We start from the raw sequence: 23,765 nt of genomic DNA, 5'->3' as shown, positions 1-23,765 counted from the left end.
TTCAATATTTAGGCATTCGATATTACGACGTTTCAACGTTGTAACATAGACACATATATCTATATAAATAAAAATGTAAATTTGTTCAAAATCTTAAATCTCCGAAAGTTCTTCACCGATTGCTTTGAAATTTTCACACAATGTTGCATTCGAATACGTGCGTGTTTTTATATACCTACTATTATATAGATGTCACACGTTGCATTCGAATACGTGCGTGTTTTTATATACCTACTATGGATTCTATATATTTGTATACAAATATGCAATTTTATATGTTTTTGTTATAACTTTCTTACTTCTTTTTCAGTGCAAACGATCTGCTTTAGTTCATCCAAATAATGCCTCGCAGAAGATCAAACTTAGGTCGTCGTACTCGCGGAGCTGAAGCAGTGCGACAAGTAATTGCATATTTGTATACAAATATGCAATTTTATATGTTTTTGTTATAACTTTCTTACTTCTTTTTCAGTGCAATCAATCTGCTTTAGTTCATCCAAATAATGCCTCGCAGAAGATCAAACTTAGGTCATCGTACTCGCGGAGCAGAAGCAGTGCGACGAGTAATTGCAAATCAAACTGAGGAAGATCGGGCATCAGCGAATGAGTGAAACAGACAAATAATGGCTCAAATACGTGCCGAGGAAGCAGCAGAGCGACGTGCAGCCAGACTTGAGAATGCACAGTTGCGAGCACGGCGATCGCGTTCTGCAGCTTCAGATCTGCTTCGTTCTCCTCGATCGACACCAGCAGACGGAATAAATGCTTGCCTGAAATACTCTACTTTGTGGCGACACGTAAAGACTTTAAAATTAACTACAAATATGCATGTCCAGCTGCAAAACGATCGATCAGCTGAGATATTCTCACATCAATTGCTGGAAATTGGGAACGGAAAGGTGCCAGTAGATTTGACCTCAGGATAAATTTCATTGCCTCATAACTTCTGCAATTTAGTGACGTCAAAAGAAGAATTGGTTGAAAAAGTATTTCCCAATATTTAAACCAATTATAAGAATTCCGATTGGCTGACTGAACGAGCTATTCTTGCGGCCAAGAACAAAGACGTCTACGAACTTAACAATATTATTCAGTCTAACATTCAAAGCGAGGCAGTCACATGCAAGTCCGTCGACACTGTTGTGGAAGCAGATGAAGTGGTTAATTATCCAACAGAATTTTTGAATTCACTCGATCTGCCAGGGATGCCACTGCACATACTGCAATTGAAAATCGGCGTGCCAATTATCATGTTGCGAAATATCAACCAGCCAAAGCTTTGCAATGGCACGAGGCTTGCAGTAAAAGAATTAATGAGCAACATCATAGAAACAACAATCTTGACAGGACCTTTCAAAGGTGAAGATGTCCTCATTCCTCGCATTCCTATGATTCCAACGGATATGCCATTTCAATTTAAGAGACTGCAATTTCCAATTCGATTGGCATTTGCAATCACCATCAACAAAGCTCAGGGCCAATCTTTAGAATTGTGCGGTTTAGATCTACACACAGATTGCTTCTCACATGGACAATTATATGTTACGTGTTCTAGAGTCAGCAAACCAGACAATCTTTAATTAAACTAAACATATTAGAAACATGCGCTTTCTCTTTTCTTTCTTTTCCATTTAACCAGACTGAGCCACAACAACGCGTGGCAGGTACAGCTAGTATATATATATATATATATATATATATATATATATATATATATATATATATATATACACATGTGTATGCGCACGTGTACATGTGTATAAGGAAGAAAAAACTGTTTTTCTTTATTACTGTTTTTGAGAATTCACTTAAGAAGCAGGTTAATGTGAATTATTTCATTTCACAAGAAGTAATAAATCAGAAAAGTGAACATGAAAACAAGTTACAACCTAATAATGATGATTCACTTAAAAAGCATAATTTATCTGTGCTGGCACAGGTGAAGTTCAGAGGAAGGCTTCTTTAATAGGTTACAAAAGCTTCACTTTAGTGACCTGATAGAATGTGGCAGACAGTAAAGGAGTGATATTAGTTTTCATTATGCTACACTTTTACAGGTACAGACATCAGAATATAAGAACCATACTAGACAAGCCATGTCATGGATAATTGGTGCTTAGGACTATACACATTTAAGTAGGCAGACTTAAAAGTTGATGACACCTATTACATGTACTTAATAGTGCCAACCTCCCAACTCAGTCAGGGCATACATGACAACCCCAGTATGAATTTCCCATCTAGTAATTAAAACATGCCTTAACGGTAGCTAAAGTAGTAATTTGACCTGTAGTGGTAACGTATTCTGTGGCTGGGAATAGGTTGTTTTAGGAACCTATCCCTCCAATGAGTCTTACTTATTTGTTGGTGTAGAGTTAGGGTCTTAGTGCAGGTGTTTCAGAGCCACTGGTTTTGCAAAGAAATAAGAGGTCTAGTAATTTTATTTTAGGAACCTATCCCTCCAATGAGTCTTACGTATTTGTTGGTGTAGAGTTAGGTTCCTAGTGCAGGTGTTTCAGAGCCACTGGTTTTGCAAAGAAATAAGAGGTCTAGTAATTGTGGGTCTTTCATGGTTCAAAAAGTAAGACATAGGTTACCTCAGAACAGCCAGTAGGCTACTGAGTATAAAGCAAATTATGCTAATTTCTTGGAATAGTGGAATGATTTAAGGCCTTTAATTTTCCTGGTTAGCAATCCCTTGGGGCCTTTCCAACTGAGGATATACTTGGATTTGTTGGATGTCCAACCCTTTCACCTTTGTCAATTTTACAACTTGTTTTATGACAACTGGAACTAGTTTGGATTTAGCACTGAGTGAGGAGTTAACTAGTATTAATTATTAGTGCCTTGGCTTCTAAGACTTGTAGCCCATGTGCACTTATAACATGACAGTTGTTTATAGCAGTAGAAAGTGAATAACTGTGCTTGTCTCAGTCACTCACAGTGCCACCCACAAAGTCTCTGCCTTGTTTTTAATGGGGATTCGATTTTTCCACGTTTACATACTAATATTGTTTTTAAGTAGTGTACCCCAATTATTGTTACATGCCTGAACCATGTAATTGTCTAGTAATACTGACCTTTTTCGTTAATTACTTGCACATACTTCTCTTTCACTTTTTGTAGAAATTAGATTAGGCTGTATATTTTTATTTAAATTAACTGGATTTTCCTAAGTAATCTGGCGAATATAGACTGAAGCATATTGGGGATTTTATAAAGGTCATGTTAATCATATTTTAAGCACATCATTGTCTGGCAAATCATGTATTCATTGATCTATTTTTTTGGTAACAGACAGTACAAAAACTGTGGTATAACAACCTGTCCCCTAAGTATCTAAAGCCGTTAAATGAGAGAGAAAGCCCATACTTTTTTCCTCATTAGCTCTAGGATCCTTTCTGATGCTGCCATTAAACATGTGTATTAGATGATTTTTGATGGTGACATCCTCATTTCTCATGTTATTAAAGAAACATTTTGGCACAGACCTTTCCTTAAGGTATCATATCAAACTATGAAACATACCATTAGGTATTTGAAACTTTTTTTTTTACTTTGCATGCAGATGGAGTATTTAAGAATATGGATGAGAAAAGAAAGACTTTGGAAAAAAAAAAGGTTACAGTTGGTGTGAAGTAGATTTTAATATCCAGCTTACTAAATTTTAATGAAATTCCTTTATTAAACCTGCCCATTTGTCTGAAGCTAGAACTGACAAAAATCAGACTTTAGAGAAAGAAATAGTTTCAAAAGCAGCAGCAAGGGTATTGGAGAATTGTACTAGACCCAGAATGAATACATATTTTATATTTTCGTGGTTGAGTGCTATTCAGACTAGGATAAAAATTAAACTGTTTGGACCAACTACCTTCTGCAGTTGGTGTGTGAAAGTGGTGAGAATTTATTGGGATAGAATGATTTAGAATTATCAGTATTTACAGTATCTTGGCTCTTGATTCTTGAATTTGTATGTCAGTGTCATTTTCTTATAATAGTAAAATAGGAATATCTGAATGCTGAGACACAATCTTAATTTGTTGAGTTCTTGGTCTGTATTTTTTTTTCTGTCCTAGACTTATACATTTGTATAAACCAACTCAAAATTAGGTAGTACACAGTACATATATGTGTCTCTATATCAGTTTGCAAGATGCAGGACAGATAAAGTATGCTGTAAACTGTTTTCATGTTTTTTGACAGGAAACAAGATAACTTCTTTGCCTTGTGACCTTGAAAATCTGCAGTCACTCAAAGAGATTGACCTTGATGAAAATCCTCTCATCAGGCTACCAAAAGCAGTATGTGTTGGGAAGCAACTCTACCCAATAAGTCGGTACATGCAGAGTGCTGATTCAAAGGATGGTAAGCAGTGAATATCACTTTGAAAATGAACATTGTACTGTACATCTGCTAATTTATCTTTTTGCAGTTTGTTAACTGTGGAAGTGAGCTGGTCCATTGACTCTTTCTAGCCAAGCTCCAGGCTTGTAGTGGAGCTACTCTAAGTACAGAGAGGTATAATAACTGATCACAGAGGTAAAAAGAAGAACAGTACAGTACAGATTCACATAATCAATATGCATACACTGTATACAAATAATAACATATTTACATTATTTACAAGATTATATTAATACAGGACTGTATTAATTTCATTGGGCTAGTGTTATCATGCTTAGTAGTAAGCAAAATGGTAGTTGACAAACTATGAAAAAGGACCAGTATCCAACAGTGGGTATTATCCCATGTCATGAAAAGATTTACGGACATGTTCCTATAGATGGTGCTAGTTCAGTTCAGATTTGAAGCCAAGTGTTGTTTGTGATCTTACTTCATTGGAAAGATGACTCCATGTAACTGGGCCTTATTTACAGAATGCCTTTCACCTATTCTTGTCTTGAAGTGAAGTGTGACTAGGCTGAGACCATCATTTTGAGCACTTCTTAAATTGTATGATGGGTGAAGTATAGGCAGTGTGGTTTGAAGGGTGGGCAGGAGCCAAGAATTAGAGTTTTTAAAATAAGAGTGCTGAGAGACAATGTGATTCTACTTTGAACTGGAAACAGATAGCAGACCTTTAGAAGGTTATAGTGATGATCTGCTAACAAGGCACAATTTATTTATTGTTACTTGAATTTCTGAGTATCAGTACCAGAGTGGAAATATATGAGAGAAAGATTATATTCTGTCTTGGGAGTGAAGAATGTATTTCAGGGATTGGTGTGCAGCTGGTGACAGGAGGTAAGAAATTCCAAAGCAAAGTTCTAATTGAGCGAGTACCTTTGTGTAAAGTAAAAGATGACATTGGCTCTAATATATATCCAAGTTATTTTTGATAGGGCACATTCAAGAACAATTTATTGCAATTGTCCCCTTAGTCTAATATGTGAAAGATTTGTTAGCTTATGACAAGTACCAAACAGCATGACACTGGATTTATTGGGGTTGATTATTAGCCTGTTGTTGACAGTGTAGCTGCAGAGGATAGAGAAATTACATTATAATACAGTAGAAATGTAAGGATCCAAGGACAGCAGATACTTCAAGTAAAACTTTCCTTTAATATAGGACACCTAAGAACAAAGACATAAGTGCTTTCGTAGCGGTGCTACTTCATCAGATGTATAACATAAACAGCAAGCAGAATGTAATTTCTGAAGAGCACTTGTGTCCTGGTGGGAGACTAGAAATTTATGTTATACATCTGATGAAGTAGCACCGCTATAAAAGCGCTTATGTCTTTGTTCTTAGTTGTCCTATATTAAAGGAAAGTTTTACTTGAAGTATCTGCTGTCCTTGGATCCTTACGTTTCTACTGTGTGGATTACAATTTACTTTTTGGATTCAAGAACTGGTTGGGTATTGTGGATTGTATCCTAAAAAATTACATTATAATGTTTACTGTAATCCATCAGTATAGGTTACTATGTCTAGTTACAGAAGTTCATAGGTGAGGTCATTAACAAATAAGGAGAAAAACTGTGGCCCTAAGACTGCCCCCTAAGGTACTTCCATGCTCAAGATCCCTAAAACTGCTGACCCTGAGGTACTCCCATATTCAAGGTACCTGAGGCTGAGTAAGAAGTATTTCTGTGTCCCCTTAAGGTGCTGTAGTCCTGATAATTTTTAAACCACTGAATTGTATTTTAGCCCAAACTGAGTGCATGTAGTTTATTAAGTAAGAGGGTGTAATTAACAGCATCAGAGGCCCTAGTCATAAAAATAAGCAGCCCTGTTGCAATGAGCCCTTTATTCATGTTGCAACAAATTTTGTTGTTAATGGTGTAGAGGGCACAATGTAAATGTTGCCAGGCTTTTTATGTGGGTAAAATTATTAACCAGCTACAAAAGACGTAGCACAACACTTTTCAGAGATCATGGATAAGATCCTTAAAAGCTCCCTTGCCAGTCACATTGATGATTTCCTAGACCACACAAGGTTTTACTTCCACACTCTAGACTAATCTATACTGTCCAATTTGGATGCAGTAAAAATGTGCTAGTGAAGAAGAAAGAACTCTCAAGCCAAATCAAACGTAATGCTCACAGAACCACTAGACTCAATTTAACTAGCTCCATCCACAATGTTTTAACACTCAAAAAATGAAACCATCACAACTACTACTAAAGAACCAATGTGAAGTTGTTAAATCTCGCAGTTTATTCTCACTGATGGGTTCAGAGCCGATCCTCGTCTCCGACACGGCCGATAGCAAAGCTCAAGGTTTGCCAGTAGCTCAAGACCAAGCCCCTTATCCCACAATGCACTGCTGGAATTACCTCAGATCTAGTTTGCCGTGACAAGAGAGATCTCAGTGACCCAGCTAGCTTGGACCATTTGCGGAAAAAAATAGCAAGTTTTTGATAAAAATCTTCTTTTTTCTCTTAGATATTTTCATATAGACAGTTTGAGTGTTAGTGTTAAAATTTTAATAATAGAATCAGTAGTTTCTGATAGTTAGTGCCCTGTTGGCTTAGTTGTTTTGTGTGGGCCTTTTAGCCCTATTTAGAGTTAATAATCTCTATTTTCTTCTAGTCAGGTTTTTTCCTCAGTGGGCCTGTTTATCCCTGTATTTGTAAATTTATAGTTTAACTCTGTCATAGATAGTGCCCGGTTTGGGCTTAGTTGCTTTCCTTAGTTAGTGTGGGTCTTTACAAGAAAAGGAAGGACTTCACTCTATTAGTTTCAGTATACTGTTTTTGTATTCTACTATTTACTATGTTGGATGACAAGGAAAAGTCCCATCCTAAATCGGGATTCAAGAAATGCCCAGATTGTGGGCAGAAAATGTCCGTCACTGACAGACACATTCAATGTGTTTACTGTGTGGGGGCTAAATACCTCCAAGACACTTGCAGCATTTGCCATTCCTTTTCTTCAAGAGTCCTCTTGGAGAGAAGGAGGAAGCTAACTGACAGGGGATTACTGCAGTATTCCTTTTCTGAAGTGTTGAGTAGCCAGGAAGGTGCTAGCATGTCTTCCAAATCCTCCAAATCTTCAAAATCTTCAGATCCCAAAGTTGCAAAAAAGGCAAGAACTTCAGAGGGAGGGTCATCGGTTCCACAGACCTCTGAACCGAGTGTCCCTTTGATTCAGAGCCAGCTCCCAGTCTTGGAGCCGGTCTCTGAGGCTCCCTCTTCTCCTCTGCTCCAGTCAGCACCTTCGGTGCATTAATCTGTCTTCAGTCAGCCTTTCGGATTTGGACATGGATCAGCTAGTGCAGAAGCTTTTACAGGCACCAGGACTTGCCAAATTGCTGTCGGCTTCGACCAGCTCATCGGTGCCGAAGACCATTGAACTGGATTTGTCTACTCCTCCTCTGAGCCGTACTGGACCCTCAGAGCCGAAGGAATCTGAACCAATGATTGTCGAACCCTTGGAGCCGATATCCACACCAGTGTTATCGGCTCTATCTACTCGGATGTCCTCGGCACCGACCGAGGACTCTAGGAGCCGACACTCTCCCATCGGATCCGGGGAGGATAGTCGGACCGATTTGTCAGTGCCGACTCTTCCTCTCGGGGCTTCAGCTCGGATGAGCTCGGCTCCTACCTCAGGCCTGGAGCCCATGGTTTCGGTGTGGGAGGATCAGACGGTCCTTTCGGGTCCATCTACTCCTTCTCGTCGGAGCCATGCGCCTTCGATGCTATGAGGAGACAACGTCAGCATCGGTTCGGCCTTCCATCTCCCCTCAAGCTCCTGTGTCTGCTTCTTCATCTACTGGTCCCCCTAAGCATAGAGACCCTGAGCCTCAAGTACCCCCACAGGGTGTCCCCTGCTCTTCTGAGACCTCCCCAGATCCCCCCACTGAGGAGGTGCCCAGGAAGAGACTGTGCAAGAGGAGGCACTTAGACTCCCCACAGGAGTCTTTGACATCTGACACGGACTTGGATGAGTCAGAAGGGTCCCCTCGATCCCCCTCTGAGGATATCTCCTTTGCGGAGATATTAGAGATCCTTAGTCAGAGGGGCATTTGGCAGTCCATGACCTCTATTGAGGATGAGTCCTTGCTCTTAAAGGCTTTTGGGTCTCAACCTTCCACTTCTTGGGTGTCTCCGCCTTACGACGAGCTCATGGAACTGATCTCTCGTAAGGCATGGGAGTCACCAGAGGCCATGGAACCTGTCCCTCACAAGCCAAATAAATTCATGTCTGCCCCAATGGACAAGCCTTTTTTGACCAAGGAAGTGCCTGTTGATGCCATGGTGGTAGCTGCAGCCACCAAAAAGGAAGTGTCTGAAACATCCGCATCTATCCATCCTCCTAACAGAGATTCTAGGATCATGGATAGATATGGGAAATGCATGTTTAGTTCAGCAACTTTTTCTCTGTGATCACTGAACTACTTAACCCATTTTACGAGACTACAAAGAGTTCTCCTGAAAGAGCTAGGAGATACTCTTCAGGGTACGGTAGCTGCAGGGGTTGCCAACAAAGTCAACACACAGCTCGCTACCCTAAACTCAGTTGTAAACTTGTCCATGCGTCTCATATCTTATGCAGCTGATGGTTCGAGTAGAGCCGCTAGTTCAGGCATTGCTCTCCAAAGACAAGCCTGGATGCATCTCTGTTCCTTTGCGGAACCCTTTAAGTCTTCCTTTATCAACACCCCATTCGATGGCTCGTGACTGTTTGGGCCTAAAGTAAAGAAAACTTTAACCAGGTGTGAGCAGGAAGGCAAGACCTTATCTGCCGTTGGAGTCCGTTTTTCTACCCCTATTCGGCCCTACCCCAAGGGCCCTAGGGGAGGGGAAAATGTGGTTCCAAAAAGCACAGGGAGCGTTTCAGGACACACGTGGAGAAACCCCCCTCTAGAGGCAGTGGAGGGGGTTATAACGGAAGACGCTGCCCCCGCGGCAGAGGGGGTCTGCAGCAACAGGGTGACAGGGGTCAGTTCTCTGGTCAACCCTACCAGCGCTCCTGAAAGTGGGCCCAGCTGTTCGGCTCTGGAGCCAGTCAGGCGTCGCTTGTCTTTGTACCCAGAAGCCTGGCTAAACATAACATCAGATACATGGGTAGAAAGCATCATTTACAGAGGATATTTCATACAGTTCTCTTACCCTCCCATTCCTGTAAACAGAATCCCAGATGTTCCACCCAGTCTCAGGGAACAAGCAATCATAGAGGTCCACAAATTACTAGAAAAAAAGAGTCATCCAGCCTGTCCCAGCAGACCAAGTTGGATTCAGAACTTACTCAAGATTCTTTTTGGTACCAAAGAAAACAGGGGACTGGAGACCTATCTTGGACCTCAGCAAACTCAACCAGTTCATAAAGAAAGAGAAGTTCCGAATGGTCACGTTTCAGTCCATTCTTCCCTTCCTAGGGAAAGGCGATTGGATGTGCTCCATAGATCTGCCCTTTGTTCTCACTACAGCTCCCAGAGTGTTCACCAAATGCATGGCAGTGGTCACGGCTCACCTGAGGCGTCAAGGATACCTGGTGTTTCCATGCCTAGATGATTGGCTCCTCACCGCTACCACCAGGCATCAATTGACTCAGGCAACACAATACACTCTGACACTCTGCCATCAATTAGACATTACAATCAACTTTGAAAAGTCTGCCTTATCGCCATCACAGCATACCGTTTTATAGGAGCAGAGTTAGATACCTCAACTGCCACTCTACATCTTCCAATCGAAAGAGTCTCACTTCTCCACCAACACGTCAGCTCACTGGTGTCAAAGGACAAAGCTACAGCAACAGAGGTCTTGAAGGTGCTAGGTTTGATGGCGGCAGCAATCCTGGCTATACCACTCGGAAGGATGCATATGCAAATTCTTCAATGGCTCCTCTTTGCTCAGTGGTCTTACCAGAAACTACTGATGCACCACATGATTCTCATCACGGATTCTTGCAAGAGAGACCTTCAGTGGTGGTTGACGTCTCTTCATGTCACAATCGGAAGACCCTTTGTTCTCCCTCCCAGTAGCCACTGTGACCATGGACGCTTCCCTGATAGGGTGGGGGGGGGGGCATTTTCAGGGAAAGACTGCCCAAGGCACATGGACGGATCAAGAGTCACATCTGCATATCAGTGTTCTAGAGTTGAGAGCGGTACTTCTGGCATTGCAGTACTTTCAGGACTCTCTTCCTCTAGTAACTATTGCAATTCAGACGGACAACATGTCAGCAGTCTGGTACTTGAACAAGCAAGGTGGAACCAAGTCTTACCCCCTTTGTCGAGAAGCCCTCAGGGTCTGGCAATGGGCTGTGTTGTCCCAGCATTTTCTGTTAGCAACGCACATCCCGGGGAAATCCAACATGATAGCGGACAAGCTAAGCAGGGCAATATTGCTCCCTCACAAGTGGTCTCTCAAACAACAGGTTGCAGAGTTGATTTTCTGCAAATGGGGCCAGCCTTGCTGCGACCTCTTTGCCAGCCACATCACTTCAAAATGCAGAAGCTACTTTGCCCCAGATAGCTTCTCCAGGACATCCCCCTAGAGATGCACTCTTACACGATTGGCCCCCAGGTCTCCTTTACGCATTCCCACCCTTCCCATTGATACCCAGATTTTTACAGAAAGCAAAATCGCTGGGAAGGACTGTTATCCTCATAGCCCCTTACTGGCCTCGACAGATTTGGTTCCCGTTTCTCCACCATCACCTGTTGGAAGAGCCATGGATCCTGGACCCAGTTCCAGACCTTCTGACACACCTGTCAGGGGACCTCCATCCTTCCCTGCAGTCCCTGAAACTGACTGCTTGGCTAATCCACTTCCCCTAATTGCCAGGCTTCATTCGATTTAAGAAGATACAAGACAAATTCTCTTGTCTTCTCACAAGCCATCCACCAGGAAATTATATTGCAGTAAGTGGAAAAGGTTCTCATTTTGGGCCAACACACAGAAAATTGACTTTTTCCGAGCTCCGCTATAGTCCATTTTAGAATTTTTGACAAAGATTTTTAAGGAAGGGGCAGCAGCTGCTACAGTTTGAGTCCAGTTAGCTGCCATCTCAAATTTCCACCTTGGATTTGGTGGCTCGAATGTTATGGGCCATAAGTTATCTAAAACTTTTCTTAAAGGTGTTCTTCACATGAGACCTCCTGTCAAAATTCCTTATTCTCCCTGGAATTTGAAATTTATGCTGTCTCAAATTATTCTCCCCCCTTTTGAACCAGCATCTTCTTGTGATCTCAAATACTTTTCCTGGAAAACTATTTTTCTAGTGGCCATTACTTCTGCCTGCAGAGTGTCAGAACTCCAAGCATTATCTGTCAGACCACCTTACATGATTTTCCATGCTGATAGAGTATCTCTCAGAACAAACCCCTCTTTTTTGCCTAAAGTCTGTTCTGAATCCAATATCAATCAGGTCATTGAGCTGCCAGTCTTTTTTCCCAACCACTCTAACAAATTGGAATACATGCTGCACAAACTTGATGTATACAGACAACTCAGATTTTATCTTGACAGAACTAAGGATATTAGAAAATCAGATCAACTTTTTGTATCCTTTTCAGACAAACCTAAGGCTGATTCTAACAGAGCCATTTCTACGTCTTCTGCCTTTCAAGCTAAATTGCCCCTTGACAATATTTGCGCTGCAGCCACTTGGTCTAAGCCTCATACCTTTATCACATGTTACAAAGTAGATAAGGCTTCCAGGGACAGGTCTTCCTTTGGTTCCATGGTACTGAAAAACATTCTTCCATGAGTCACCCAAGATTGAGGGTGCTAGGGACGCTACCCATCAGTGAGAATAAACAGCAAGATTTAACAACTTCACATAAAGAAGTTATGTACTTACCATAATATTCCATGTGAGTTGTTTATCTCACCTTTATTCTCACGTCCCTCCCTCCCTCCTTCCCCCTCCTGGCTGACAGTTGACTTAGAGGCTAGTACCATCCTGGTTATTCAATACTTCTTCTTCCCTTTGGGGAAGTGCTTCCTTGTAGAAATAAATAAAAGGGTATATATATATATATATATATATATATATATATATATATATATATATATATATATACTCGCAGCAAACAAGATCTGAGGTAATTCCAGCAGTGCATTGTGGGATAAGGGGCTTGGTCTCAAGCTACTGGCAAACCTTGAGCTTTGCTATCGGCCATGTCAGAGCTGAGGATCAGCTCCGAACCCATCAGTGCGAGTAAAGGTGAGATAAACAACTCATGGAACGTGATGGTAAGTACATAAGTTCTTTTTAACTCTGTACAGGTGAAAATAATGCACTATAAGTTTTTTTTTTTTTTGTATTGTTCCACTTGACTAAGTGAAGAATTAGCATAAACAATACCCAGCTAGGGCTAATGCAGAAACTTGCTGTGATGGCCTGGTTTATTCCCACCTGCCACATCAATGAACACTGAAGCATGTTGAGCCCAGACTGGATAACACAAAAAAAGAACAACCCAAATAATACTCTGTTAAAGATAGGAGAGACTATTAACACCACTGTTTTTTTGGGGTTTGGTGAAGTATCCCAGCTGGACAGATGAACCAGGTCACAAGACTACTTTCCCATTATTTGTCCCTGTAACAGTGGGAATTTTTAACTGGTATTATTTCTAACATCCATTTCATACTATATCCAGAAAAAGTTTTACTTTTAACCAGCTGATCGGCTATCAAGGGATGCCAAAAAAAGATCTGATCACTTATACTGATGTAAATTTCCCCATAAAAGCAGGAGTCCTAAGCAGGTATACTTTTCTCTCAATGCTTTTTAATCATTATTGTCTATGACATATTTATTTACTATATTTCACTTTCACCCACAAACTTCCTGTAAAAGCAGAAACCAAGCTGTAAGTTTTATAAACTCAGGTGGGGCAGACACAGCTATAGTTTGATGTTTGCTGATGCCACCCTATATTTAAATTTAATGCAACTAATTAACTAATTATCACGGTGGGAGTTTATGGACTGTTGAGGTTTATATTGTCTCGTAATAAAATCTGTGGATCTGATGAAGTCTAGACGAAAGCACCCCGTAATGTAATGGAAATTCATTGTTAACACTTTTAACACTGTTGTTAAACTTTGTTAAGGGAAGGGTGCCTAAACTGGGTTTGCTGACTTTGAACAGGTCCAATTAGTTTAACATGCAAATTAAGGTGCAAGCAGACAGGTCAGTCACCTCCTGATGTGTTTCAGCCAATGAGAATCCTCCACCCTAGACACACTTCCCATAGAGCATTAAAAATGCATGAATATAAGCTGAACAGATTCAGTAGGTAACTAAGCGCTTATCCATCGAATAAGAAAAATTAAAGCTTTTATTTGGAAACAGATTTAAGGCTACTTTGCATCCTTTTAACCAGAAGATGAAATTGACAATGATAACTGACACTTAGTAGGAGAAACCACTCATTGTAGTCCTCAATCAATTGAGGTTTCAAAAGAGCAGAGGGCAAGTACCAAAAGTCCTTTTCAGAACTACTAACATATCTCTTTAGGTCTTGACAGTGTAGAGAACAACCTTCCAAGATGGTTACACACTGATCAACAACTTAATTTCAGCTGTCACAATGTGAAAAAATAAAGGGAGAGATAAGGAGCAGTAATTGTGTCAGTTTTAGTAAAAAAATTGGGCTGCTGTTCATTTAAAAAATGTGATCATAATTAATCGCTCAATGAAAATTTTAATCAAAATTAACTGCATATTAATCGGCATTTTTTCCCTTCAAGCATATTAGTCTAGCACTTTGATATAGACTGAGAGTGAATAAAAAACAAGAGAAGACAGAACAAAAAACAAGACAGTGATGTTGTCACTTGTTTTATTTTTTCAGCCAATTGCTTAAGCAGACCAGTTTATTTACATTAGTTGGTTCCAAAGGATGCTCTTTTTTATTGACAATATATCCAGAACCAGAAAACAAGCATTCACAAAGGACAGTAGGGGCTGGGAGTGCTAAATATTTTCTGGCTAATTTAGCCAGGACTGGGTAATTGTCCTTGTATAGCTTTCTCCTCTGCAATGGATCGGATTCAACATCAATTTGTTTTTCAAGTTTGTATCGCTCAGCAGCTGCTTTCTTAGAGGAGGAGAGAGGCATCAGTGGCTCATCTTCAGAGTCTGATGAAAGTTCATGTATTCGCATTCTTTTTATGGGTGGTTCTTCTTCTGGTTGATGATTATCATGTTGATCAGAATGTTTCACAAGAACTTCTAGCTCTTGGCAAACCTTGTGTCTTTTGTCCTTTCACAAGCATTTAAGATTTTTGAAACGTGGCTCCAGTGCAGTCACAATTTCTAACGATGAAAGGTTGAGGCTCAGTTTGCATTGCTCTATATCCATCAAAAAATGCATCTTTGAAATGCATGATGCTACTAGGGTCATTATCAGATACTACCATTTCGACTTCATGGTAGCAGAGGGTTGGAAGTATCATTGAGCAGGAAACATATTGCTGTCCGCCCAGCAATTCTGTAGTGTAGCAACAGGGATTGAGAATCTTTTGTACCCGATGCAATTTCTCCCACTCTGTCTCTGTTGGTAGAGTGAGCCTATGTTTGTGGTCTGGCTGCACTAGGATTTTCAGCACAGCTTCTTTGTTGTTTAGAAGTTGTTTGATCATCTGAAGAGATGAATTCCAACATGTGGGAGCATCCTGAATTAACTTCTCCTGCTGATGATAGAGGTGCACTTGCTGCGTTTCAACTTAGTACTGTTCGCAGGACTGTGTTTTAAGTGTCCCTCAACTTTGCAGCATTTAACTAGGAGGCCTTCAAATCCAGACTCTGCGACTGCTTTATTTATAGACAACTGAAGGATGTGTGCCACAGGGCATGTTCTGAAATGACAGTCTTCCTAGAGCAGCTGTCACATTATGTGCGCTGTCCATGCCAAAAGAAGTCACTTTCTCATAAATTCCCCATGATCTCTCCACTAATGAAAAGTGCTCTGTACAGTTTTCTGAATAGTTTTATGCTTTAATTTGCTTGATGCACAGTGAAGAGAAGCGAGAAACCTAATCTTTGTCAATGAAATGACAAGTAATGCTAAGGTAGCTATCATTAGCCATGGACGACCAATAGTCGCCTGTTAAAACTACAAATTCAACTCCTGCCATAACCTGACTTATTTTCTCTCTCTGTTACTCATACAAAGTGACAATTTGATTGCTAATGATGGACCTGGAAGGCAAAGCGTAGTACAGACTTTCTCTGGCGACATGAATATCGTCCTGGAGAACTTCATCAGTGACAATGTTAATCGGTCGACTGTTCTCAGTAATCCATCTTGCAGTAGCATTGGTAATTTTTTATTTCTCTTGAGCCATTGGTTTTGCCATCTCCTGAAGTTCAGCTAATGTAGTCTGGTGATGTGCTGATTCAACTTTAGTTGATGTCACAGCCGATATTGATGGCTCATTGTGAGCAATAAATGCATACTTGGTTCGCAGATAATAATTCAGCAACAAATTGCTACGATATTTGAACTCTTTCTTGCAATATTTGCAAACCTCGGTATCACTAGTTTTAAAAACAAACTTTCCATTCAAAATCTTTCTTTCTGCCTTTCATTCCATTTTGAACCCTACAGGAATTAAATACCGCACGTAGGTGTTGAGTTAAAATTTTTAATCAATGATAATTTTTCCACTTTAATTGGACATGTTAACGGCAATTAATCTGCAGCCCTAGTAAAACTCAATTACTGGCTAATATGTACAATGCCTGGATGCCAGCAAATTATAAACTTAGAGAGCCTGAAAGAAAATAAACTAGAAAAGGTGAAGACAAAAACTGACTGGGTTGAATCCTGAAGCTGTTCAGCAAAAATCAATTCAAGCTGCAGCTTTGGTACAAAAAATGGCTTTCAGTAATTTAGAGGAAAAAGTAAATCAAATGTGCTCAGAGCTGATTAAAATGAATGAAACATTGAAGAAGTATATCAACTCAAATAGCAAAAGGTTGGAAAAGATGGAAGAAGCTTTAAACAGCCATTCAGATGAACGGATAAAACTGCAAATATCAGAGGTTGAAATGAAGAAAAGGCTGGTTGACTATGAGACTGCTCAAAGAAAGATGTTTCAAAAAGGTTAGAAGACAGAGCATGAAGAGAAAACCTGAGATTTTCTGATGTACCCGAGAAACAGGAAGGAACTGACTGTATTAATTTTATGAAAGCACAAATAAGAAATTGCATAAGTATTCCACAGCAGAATTTGTTAACTGAAAGGGCATATTATATGTATGCTCCAAATCTCACCATGAGAAAGCACCCAGGACTGGTACTGGTAAAGATGCAATCATGCCAGCAGAAAGAGTTGGTCTTGACCAAACCATGACATAAGGGCAAGTTATTAAAAACTGGAAACACTAGTGTGTTTTTGGAAAATAATTATTCACTGTACACCAGGCAGAAGAGAAACACATTTATTCCAGCAGTCAGGGAATGTCAAGAGACAGGTATGAGGTCCAACTGTCTTCAGAATATTTTTCCTGCAGGTTCGATATATTTTTTTGAAGCAGAACAGGCTAAGGAGGAAACAAAAAAGTTTGTCCAACAAAAAATGAACCATCAAACTGAAGGGCACTTTCCTTCTCATTCTTCTGATAATAAAGCTCATAGATATATTTTACCAGTGAAGCCTTTTCCATTGTTCCAAAGGAAAATGCTTGAGAAACAAAAAAAGCACAGGAATTGACTAGAATAATAGGAGTACCTTGGACCTGAACCAGAGTCTAGCGTTGGGAGATGGAGATGAACAGGAGGAATACCAGCAACACTGAAATTAGTGAATTAATGTGGACTATAAAGTACAAATCACACTTGTGAAAAGCAGCTGTAAGTAAAACATTTTTTTTTGTTCTTAACAACATTTATATAAAACATTTCATGGTGTAAATTGCATATTGTATATTAAATCATTTTTAATGACTGTTGTATGTGATAAAGATAAAGTAAATAACTACAATGTAAAAAGAGAAGAAAGACTGGACAAAGCATGTTTAAGTAAATGTGCTATAAAAGTCTGCAGCTGAAGGCAGCTGTACATTCTGTTCTTGTTTCCATGCAGACCAGCTAACTACAGATACAGGCAGTAAACCTCAGGGGTTATGGGCATTGCTTGCTGAGGGAATCATAAAATTAAAAGGTACAAGGGCAGGCAGCATAGTAAAAAGTAAAGTTTGAAATTATTAGAAGTGAATAAGAGACGACAGCTTTCCTGGCACATAAATATGTAAATGCATTTACTAGATCAGTGTATAATTTAGTTTTATTTAAAGATAATCAGTGCACTTCTTCTTAAGGCTAAATGTTAATGTTTTCTGAAAGCATACAAGCTGTTTTTCACATCTAGAAGTGGAAAAAGATAAGACAAGAACACAAAGCAATTAGTGAAAGTAGGAGCACAGACTGAAATATGTGCTTTGGCATGGATAACCATAACTCATTCACTCCAATGCAGCACAGGAAGTTTGCACTCTAACTTCCAATGGGCAGACCCTAAACCTTTTGACAGAATCAAATTATGTCTTTACATTTCAAACAAATGTTCATATTTCTGGAACCATACGGGTTATGAAAGAAGTATAAATGGCAAACTCTTCAGCGAAAACTACTTTTATAGTGATAGTATTCTTTAGGTTCTAGGTCTTAAATCAGATTTTATAAGTTACAATAAACCCAGTAGCTATTACATTTGTAATATATTATAAACAACACACTATATATCAGAAACCACTCACGTTACACACATACTGTCAGCAGCATTTTATTCATCTAGCTGAGAGCTTTCAAATAAGGCTAAGGAGTTCTGTCCATGTTACTTGGCTGTTGAGATATTTGGAAAAATGTGAGAAATATATCTATATAAATTAAAATCATAAAAACAATAGTTAATTTGAAGATAGAGGTCAAATATTAATGCAATTGAATTTGCCATTGTGTAAGCTTTAAGATGAAATCGTTTAAAATCTTGTACATAGCATGGTTTTGGAATTATTGATGCAAATATGAACAAGCAATATTTCATGCCTAGAGGTACCAGTAGGAGTTAACTGCAGGTGCATCTGGAGGCATCCCTTGGATGTAATGAGTTAAAATTAAGTTAAGTCATGCCTGTGGGTACAGCTATTTATTTGGGGCAATTGTTCCTATCAGGAGGGTTAAACTTCATTATTTGAAGATGTACATAGTTTTGTGTGTTTGTTTTAAGTTAATAGGTTAAGATTTTATTTTTTAGGGTTTTCATTAACACAAAAAGTCTTATAAATGTGACATAGTTTTAAATGGAGATGCCAAGAAACAACTATATACAAGATCAACCTGTCAAGCATTAGTAGATGCATGTAACACAAAGCCGGAAATAATTATTTAAAAATGCTGTCATATTTAATAGGTGTGAATAATAACTTATTGGAATAATGGCTACAATATCCATATTATTTTGAAACATGAATAGCCTTGCAGGTATTTACAAAAAGATAAGAGTGTTGCATTATATAAAGAAATGCAAAGTGCAAATAGCAATGCCATAGGATACATTTGGAAGGATATACGCATATGAATTTGATAAAGAAAAGATTTCAGGATGGGTATTTAGCAGAATATCATGGACAAATCTTATTTATTGTTGGTATCCATGAGGATCATTTGGAGGGGTACACTAAACTACAGTGGCTTATTTGAGAACCTGCTGTTTCCAGGCAGAAAAATAGGAATGATGTTGGCAAGACTATATGAGTTTTTTCCACAAATTCTCACTAGAGTAATATAAAATTAATCAGCCATGGGATGGGTAAGGCCAGTCTAACATCAAACAGGATAGGTTAATTCAGGCACCAAAAAGGGAAATTGGCTAGGCATGAAATGTCCATCAAGGGCAGTTAGCAAACAGGATGGGTTAATTCAAGTACCAAAAGCTGTGGAATAAAATCCCGGTCCATGTGAGGCAGAGCACCTCGCTGACTCTGTTCAAGAGAAATCTAGACCTGTGGATGGGAGATCGTAGGTTTACCCCGGGAATCATCTCTGGGTCACTGCTGGACAGAGGCACAACAAACTAATGGGCACAGTATTTTTTCATATAAGGGGTGGCGTAAGCCACAATAATTTGGGCTAGGCTTATAAATGCCTTAGGGCAGATAGCCTAGTATAAACCTATGAACCTATAAAAGGGAAACTGTCTAGGCTTAAATGGCCCACAATGGTAGCTAGCCTAGTACTTGCCTATAAACCTACAAACAAAGGAAATGGTGAGTACTTCTACTAATTAATAGAGAAGCTCCCATAATGCTAGAAAAAGGAAAAAGATAATAATGGTAGATTTGTGGTAGTAAGGGGCTACTGGCAAGGGAGGAGGATTATGCTGGCATGTATTTATATTCCACCTAAAACTGCTACAGTTTGGCTTAAGAAAAGTTTGGGAGAAATAATCAGCTTTCTGCAGGGAATATTACTTATAGATGGGACTGGAACTTGATTAGCAACTTTGAGGATGTATCTGGGGGACCTAGAAGGGGAAAATATAACAAAGGAGGGTAGATTTCTGAAGAAATTTATGAAAATATTTGGTATGGAATACATTTACATATTATTCCCCAAGGTACAATAAATGGGCTGGACTAGACAAAAATTGTATTTCACAGGAACATGTACACTTAATTGAAAGCATTGACATGCATCCAAGAACTATTTCAGATCATGCGCAAATAATAATTAAGATAAAAATACACGGTAGTGAAGGAAAAATGAGACACTGTTGCTTCCCTAAATGCCCTTTATAAAGAGAGAGTTTAAGGATTGGAAATTATTCAAGCGTTATTACGGAAGATAGAAATTTCTTCAGAAGTTATAGCTAATGAGTGGAATAAAATGAAAGTAGAGTTTAAAAATAGACTAGAAATAAATGAAAAAGAGAGATGGTTAAGAAGTAACAGAAATTATTTAGAGGGGCTGACAAAGGTTAAAGTACTGTAGAATAAGGGGAATCTCACAAGAAGAGGTGTAACTGCTAAGGAGAAAATGAGGGAGTAGCTGGATAATATGTATGAGTTTAGAAAGATTCCTTTTAAGCAACTGTTTTGATAATAACTTCAGACCACAAAAACTTTTAGCACAACAACTTAGGCAACAGAAAGTAGAATGGGTTGTTGCCAGACTTAGAGAACCTATAGCAAGAAAAATAACCAGAGCTCATGTAGAGGTGTTATTAGAGGTGTTTTGGAAAATTTATGAAAATGTGTATAAAGTAGAGAAACGTGGAAATCAAGAAAGAGAAGAAATGGAAATATTTATGAAACCTTAAATGTGCCAAGGTTAGGGGTAGATGAGGCTCAACAATTAACAGTTAGGATAGGAGAAGATGAGATAAAAATTGTGATATATAATCAGTCAGCAGGAATGTCTCCGGAAATAGATGGTATTCCTGTGGAAGTTTGGAAGCTAGGAGGGAAGAAAGTGGTAAAGATCTGGAAGGTTTTGTTTAACAGCATTTTAAAGGGAGGGGAAACATCAACATCCTGGAAGAAAGCTGTGGTGGCTGTAATACCTAAAGACAGCAAGGACCCATCAGACCCTGCTTTCTTATAGGTCATTTAAATTTTAAACCATGATTATAAAGTGTTTATTTGTATAATAGATAAAAGACTGGCACACATATATCTGCTGACCTCACAAAACCCAATTGTATTTAAAATTTTGAAACACGAGGAGAATAAATCTAAGATGACTTCCCTGCTTAGACTAGCAGAAGTGTATCAGCGTCAAGCAGGAATGGAAATCAAACCACAAGTGGATAAAAACCAGGCAGCAACTGAATGTGCCAAAAGTGAATGTGTATTTAAAAGAAAGACTATAAGGTGAAGGACCAGATGAGAAGGCAAGGAATGTGGAAAATGCATGAATATAGTTGCAAGTATAGAAAACTTCTTTAAGAACCTCATGTTGATCAGGAACAAATGCAGGAATTGTTAAGGAGAGGCAAATTCAAACCAAGATGTGAAAGGTTAATACTGTTGGCACAAGATAGTGGGCCACGTACACATTGGTTTACAAAATCCATTGAACATGTGGGAAAAACAGACAAATGTAGGTTTTGGAAAACAGAATTGAAAATAGTTGCACACCTCATTGCTGGTTGTGACATACTAATGGCAGAAGGACTGTATACTGAAAGGCATAATAATGTGGTGAGACTGTTGCACTGGGGATTGTGCAAACATTATGGTATTGAAGTTGCTGAAAAACACTGGAAACATGAGCCACAAAGCATCATAGAAAATGATGAAGTCTACATCACATGGGATTATCCATTGCCAACAGTTCAAAAAAATAGATGCTAGAAAACCGGATATACTGGTCCAAGAAAAGAAGACAAAAGTGGCATTGATCATTGAAATTGCCACACCCAGTGACTACAGTGTCCTGTGTACAGAGAGACACAAAGTCATAAATAATAAGGATTTGCGAGCAGAAATGAGAGCAATGTGGAAGAAAGATACCCAGATAGTTCCAATAGTAGAAGGAACAACGGGTCTTATAAAAAAGAGTCTACAATCATATTTAAATATACTACCATGTAACTCCATACGAATTGCAGAAGGAGTCATTACTGGGCACATTGCGGGTGCTGGAAAAGAGCACTTTTGGCTGACATCAAAGAGTGAAACAATACTAATTTCATGAATTTAATCATACTTTGACTTAGGAATGGGTTCCATTCCCATCATGGTATTAGAATCCCAAAAGATTTGGAGAAATTAAAAAGGGAGAGACTGACACTAAGTATTTATATGGTCAAACAGTTGCTTATGCAGCTGTTTTTCACATACTTTCATAAGCAAGAAAAGGTTTGATATTGGGGTCTAATTCTAACAGTCATTGCTGGGGGAACTTCAGGTAACAGAATTATGATAGTATGTTTAAAAGGAGTTAGGCTTGATGTCAGTTGTTAGTGAAATATTAGAGATGTGAGTCAGAGATTTGGCTATGTGGGAGGCTGTCATTTTAAGGCCATGTGTAAATTATTGAATTCAGCCCCCAAGATGATATGCAATTGTAAAAGCTGCTTTCTGATTTATCCCTTTGAAGTAAAAAGGGACACTGTAGTCAGCCAGGGTATTAAGTTGAAAAGGTGAGTGATCATTAGTTAGGAGTTGTGCTGATATAAGTGTTAGGAATTTATCAGCTAGATTTTGAATAATATCAATTGGGAATTGTCTATACTTTGATTTATTTATTTTATTTATTCAGTTTGGTAAGTGGGGTAGAGCACTGAGTCAAATGGATCCATTTCAGTCATCCCTGACAAATACAGATAACAGCAGACAAGCAGGAGTATTTTTAACACAAACAAAATGTGTGAACATAGCAATGAATCAATAACAGTAATAATAACAAGTACTCAGTATAAGAGGCAATAGGAAGGGATGCTTTGAGTAAGGAAGGAAGAGGGAGAAGAGAGTGAAATAGTGAAGGGTGTGATGTCCCTCCTCTGGGCCAGTAATCAAGGAGCCTTAATCCTCACCACTGACAGTGGAGAGGAAAGTTCACTTGGAACAAAAATAGATACACACAGTATTTCCAGATGCAGCTGTCTGCACCAAACACAATTTCCATTAAGAACACAGGGAACATGCGTTTATATCATGTTATCAAAAGATGAAAATAGCGAACACTATTTCATCGAACCTAAAATATCTAAACCACATAATATCGAACATTCAGAACAGCAAATGTTTTCCTTGGGAAAAAATTTGCTATTCCAGAACACATACACACAAAACAAGCACACCTAAAAAACATCAGTACACACACATGCACTTATAATCCTACAACTAACCCTACACTAAACTATACATACACTACTATCTATCCACTTACCTTAACCCAAACCCTAACCCTAAGGTCTGTCAATATCGCACACTCACCCAACCCGCGCCCTAACCCTAACTCACTTAACCCGCCCCTAACCCTAATTCACCTAACCTGCGCCCTAACCGTAACTCACCTAATCCATGCCCTAACCCTAACTCACCAAACCAGCACCCTAATCCTAACAATCACACAATCGCACACTTACCTGAACCCGACCCGTAAATTTCCACCACAGTGCTGAAAATAGCAAAGCCACAGAACCGGCCAATCAAATTCTTTCCCTAGGAAAGAAATTGGTGTTCTGCAGCTTCGCTGTTTTCAGCATTCGCTCAAAATGGGTCTATATTAGAACATTCGAAGTCTTAAAACTTCAGTGTTCTGATATAGACCCGGGAACACACTCCCATCCTGGAGTTGGGTTTCTCTCTCTCTCTCCAGGTCCCAAATAAGACCCCA

At 39.2% G+C, this 23,765-nt stretch overlaps 1 protein-coding gene across 1 annotated transcript in view; it reads left to right on the top strand.

Annotated features, from left to right (window-relative positions):
• Positions 1 to 23,765, top strand: part of LRRD1 (leucine rich repeats and death domain containing 1) — a 418,673-nt gene that overhangs the window by 229,150 nt on the left and 165,758 nt on the right. Inside the window, exon 4 of the mRNA XM_044067671.1 lies at positions 4,204 to 4,365. Within this exon, the coding sequence (XP_043923606.1) occupies positions 4,204 to 4,365 (162 nt within the window). The remainder of the gene's footprint in view (positions 1 to 4,203; positions 4,366 to 23,765) is intronic.

This window comes from Protopterus annectens, chromosome 3.part1, assembly GCF_019279795.1.
Source record: "Protopterus annectens isolate FY-2018-M chromosome 3.part1, PAN1.0, whole genome shotgun sequence".
Classification (NCBI taxonomy): Eukaryota; Metazoa; Chordata; order Ceratodontiformes; family Protopteridae; genus Protopterus; species Protopterus annectens.
The sequence above is the reverse complement of the archived record's forward strand: the minus strand, read 5'-3'. Positions and strand labels throughout refer to the sequence as shown.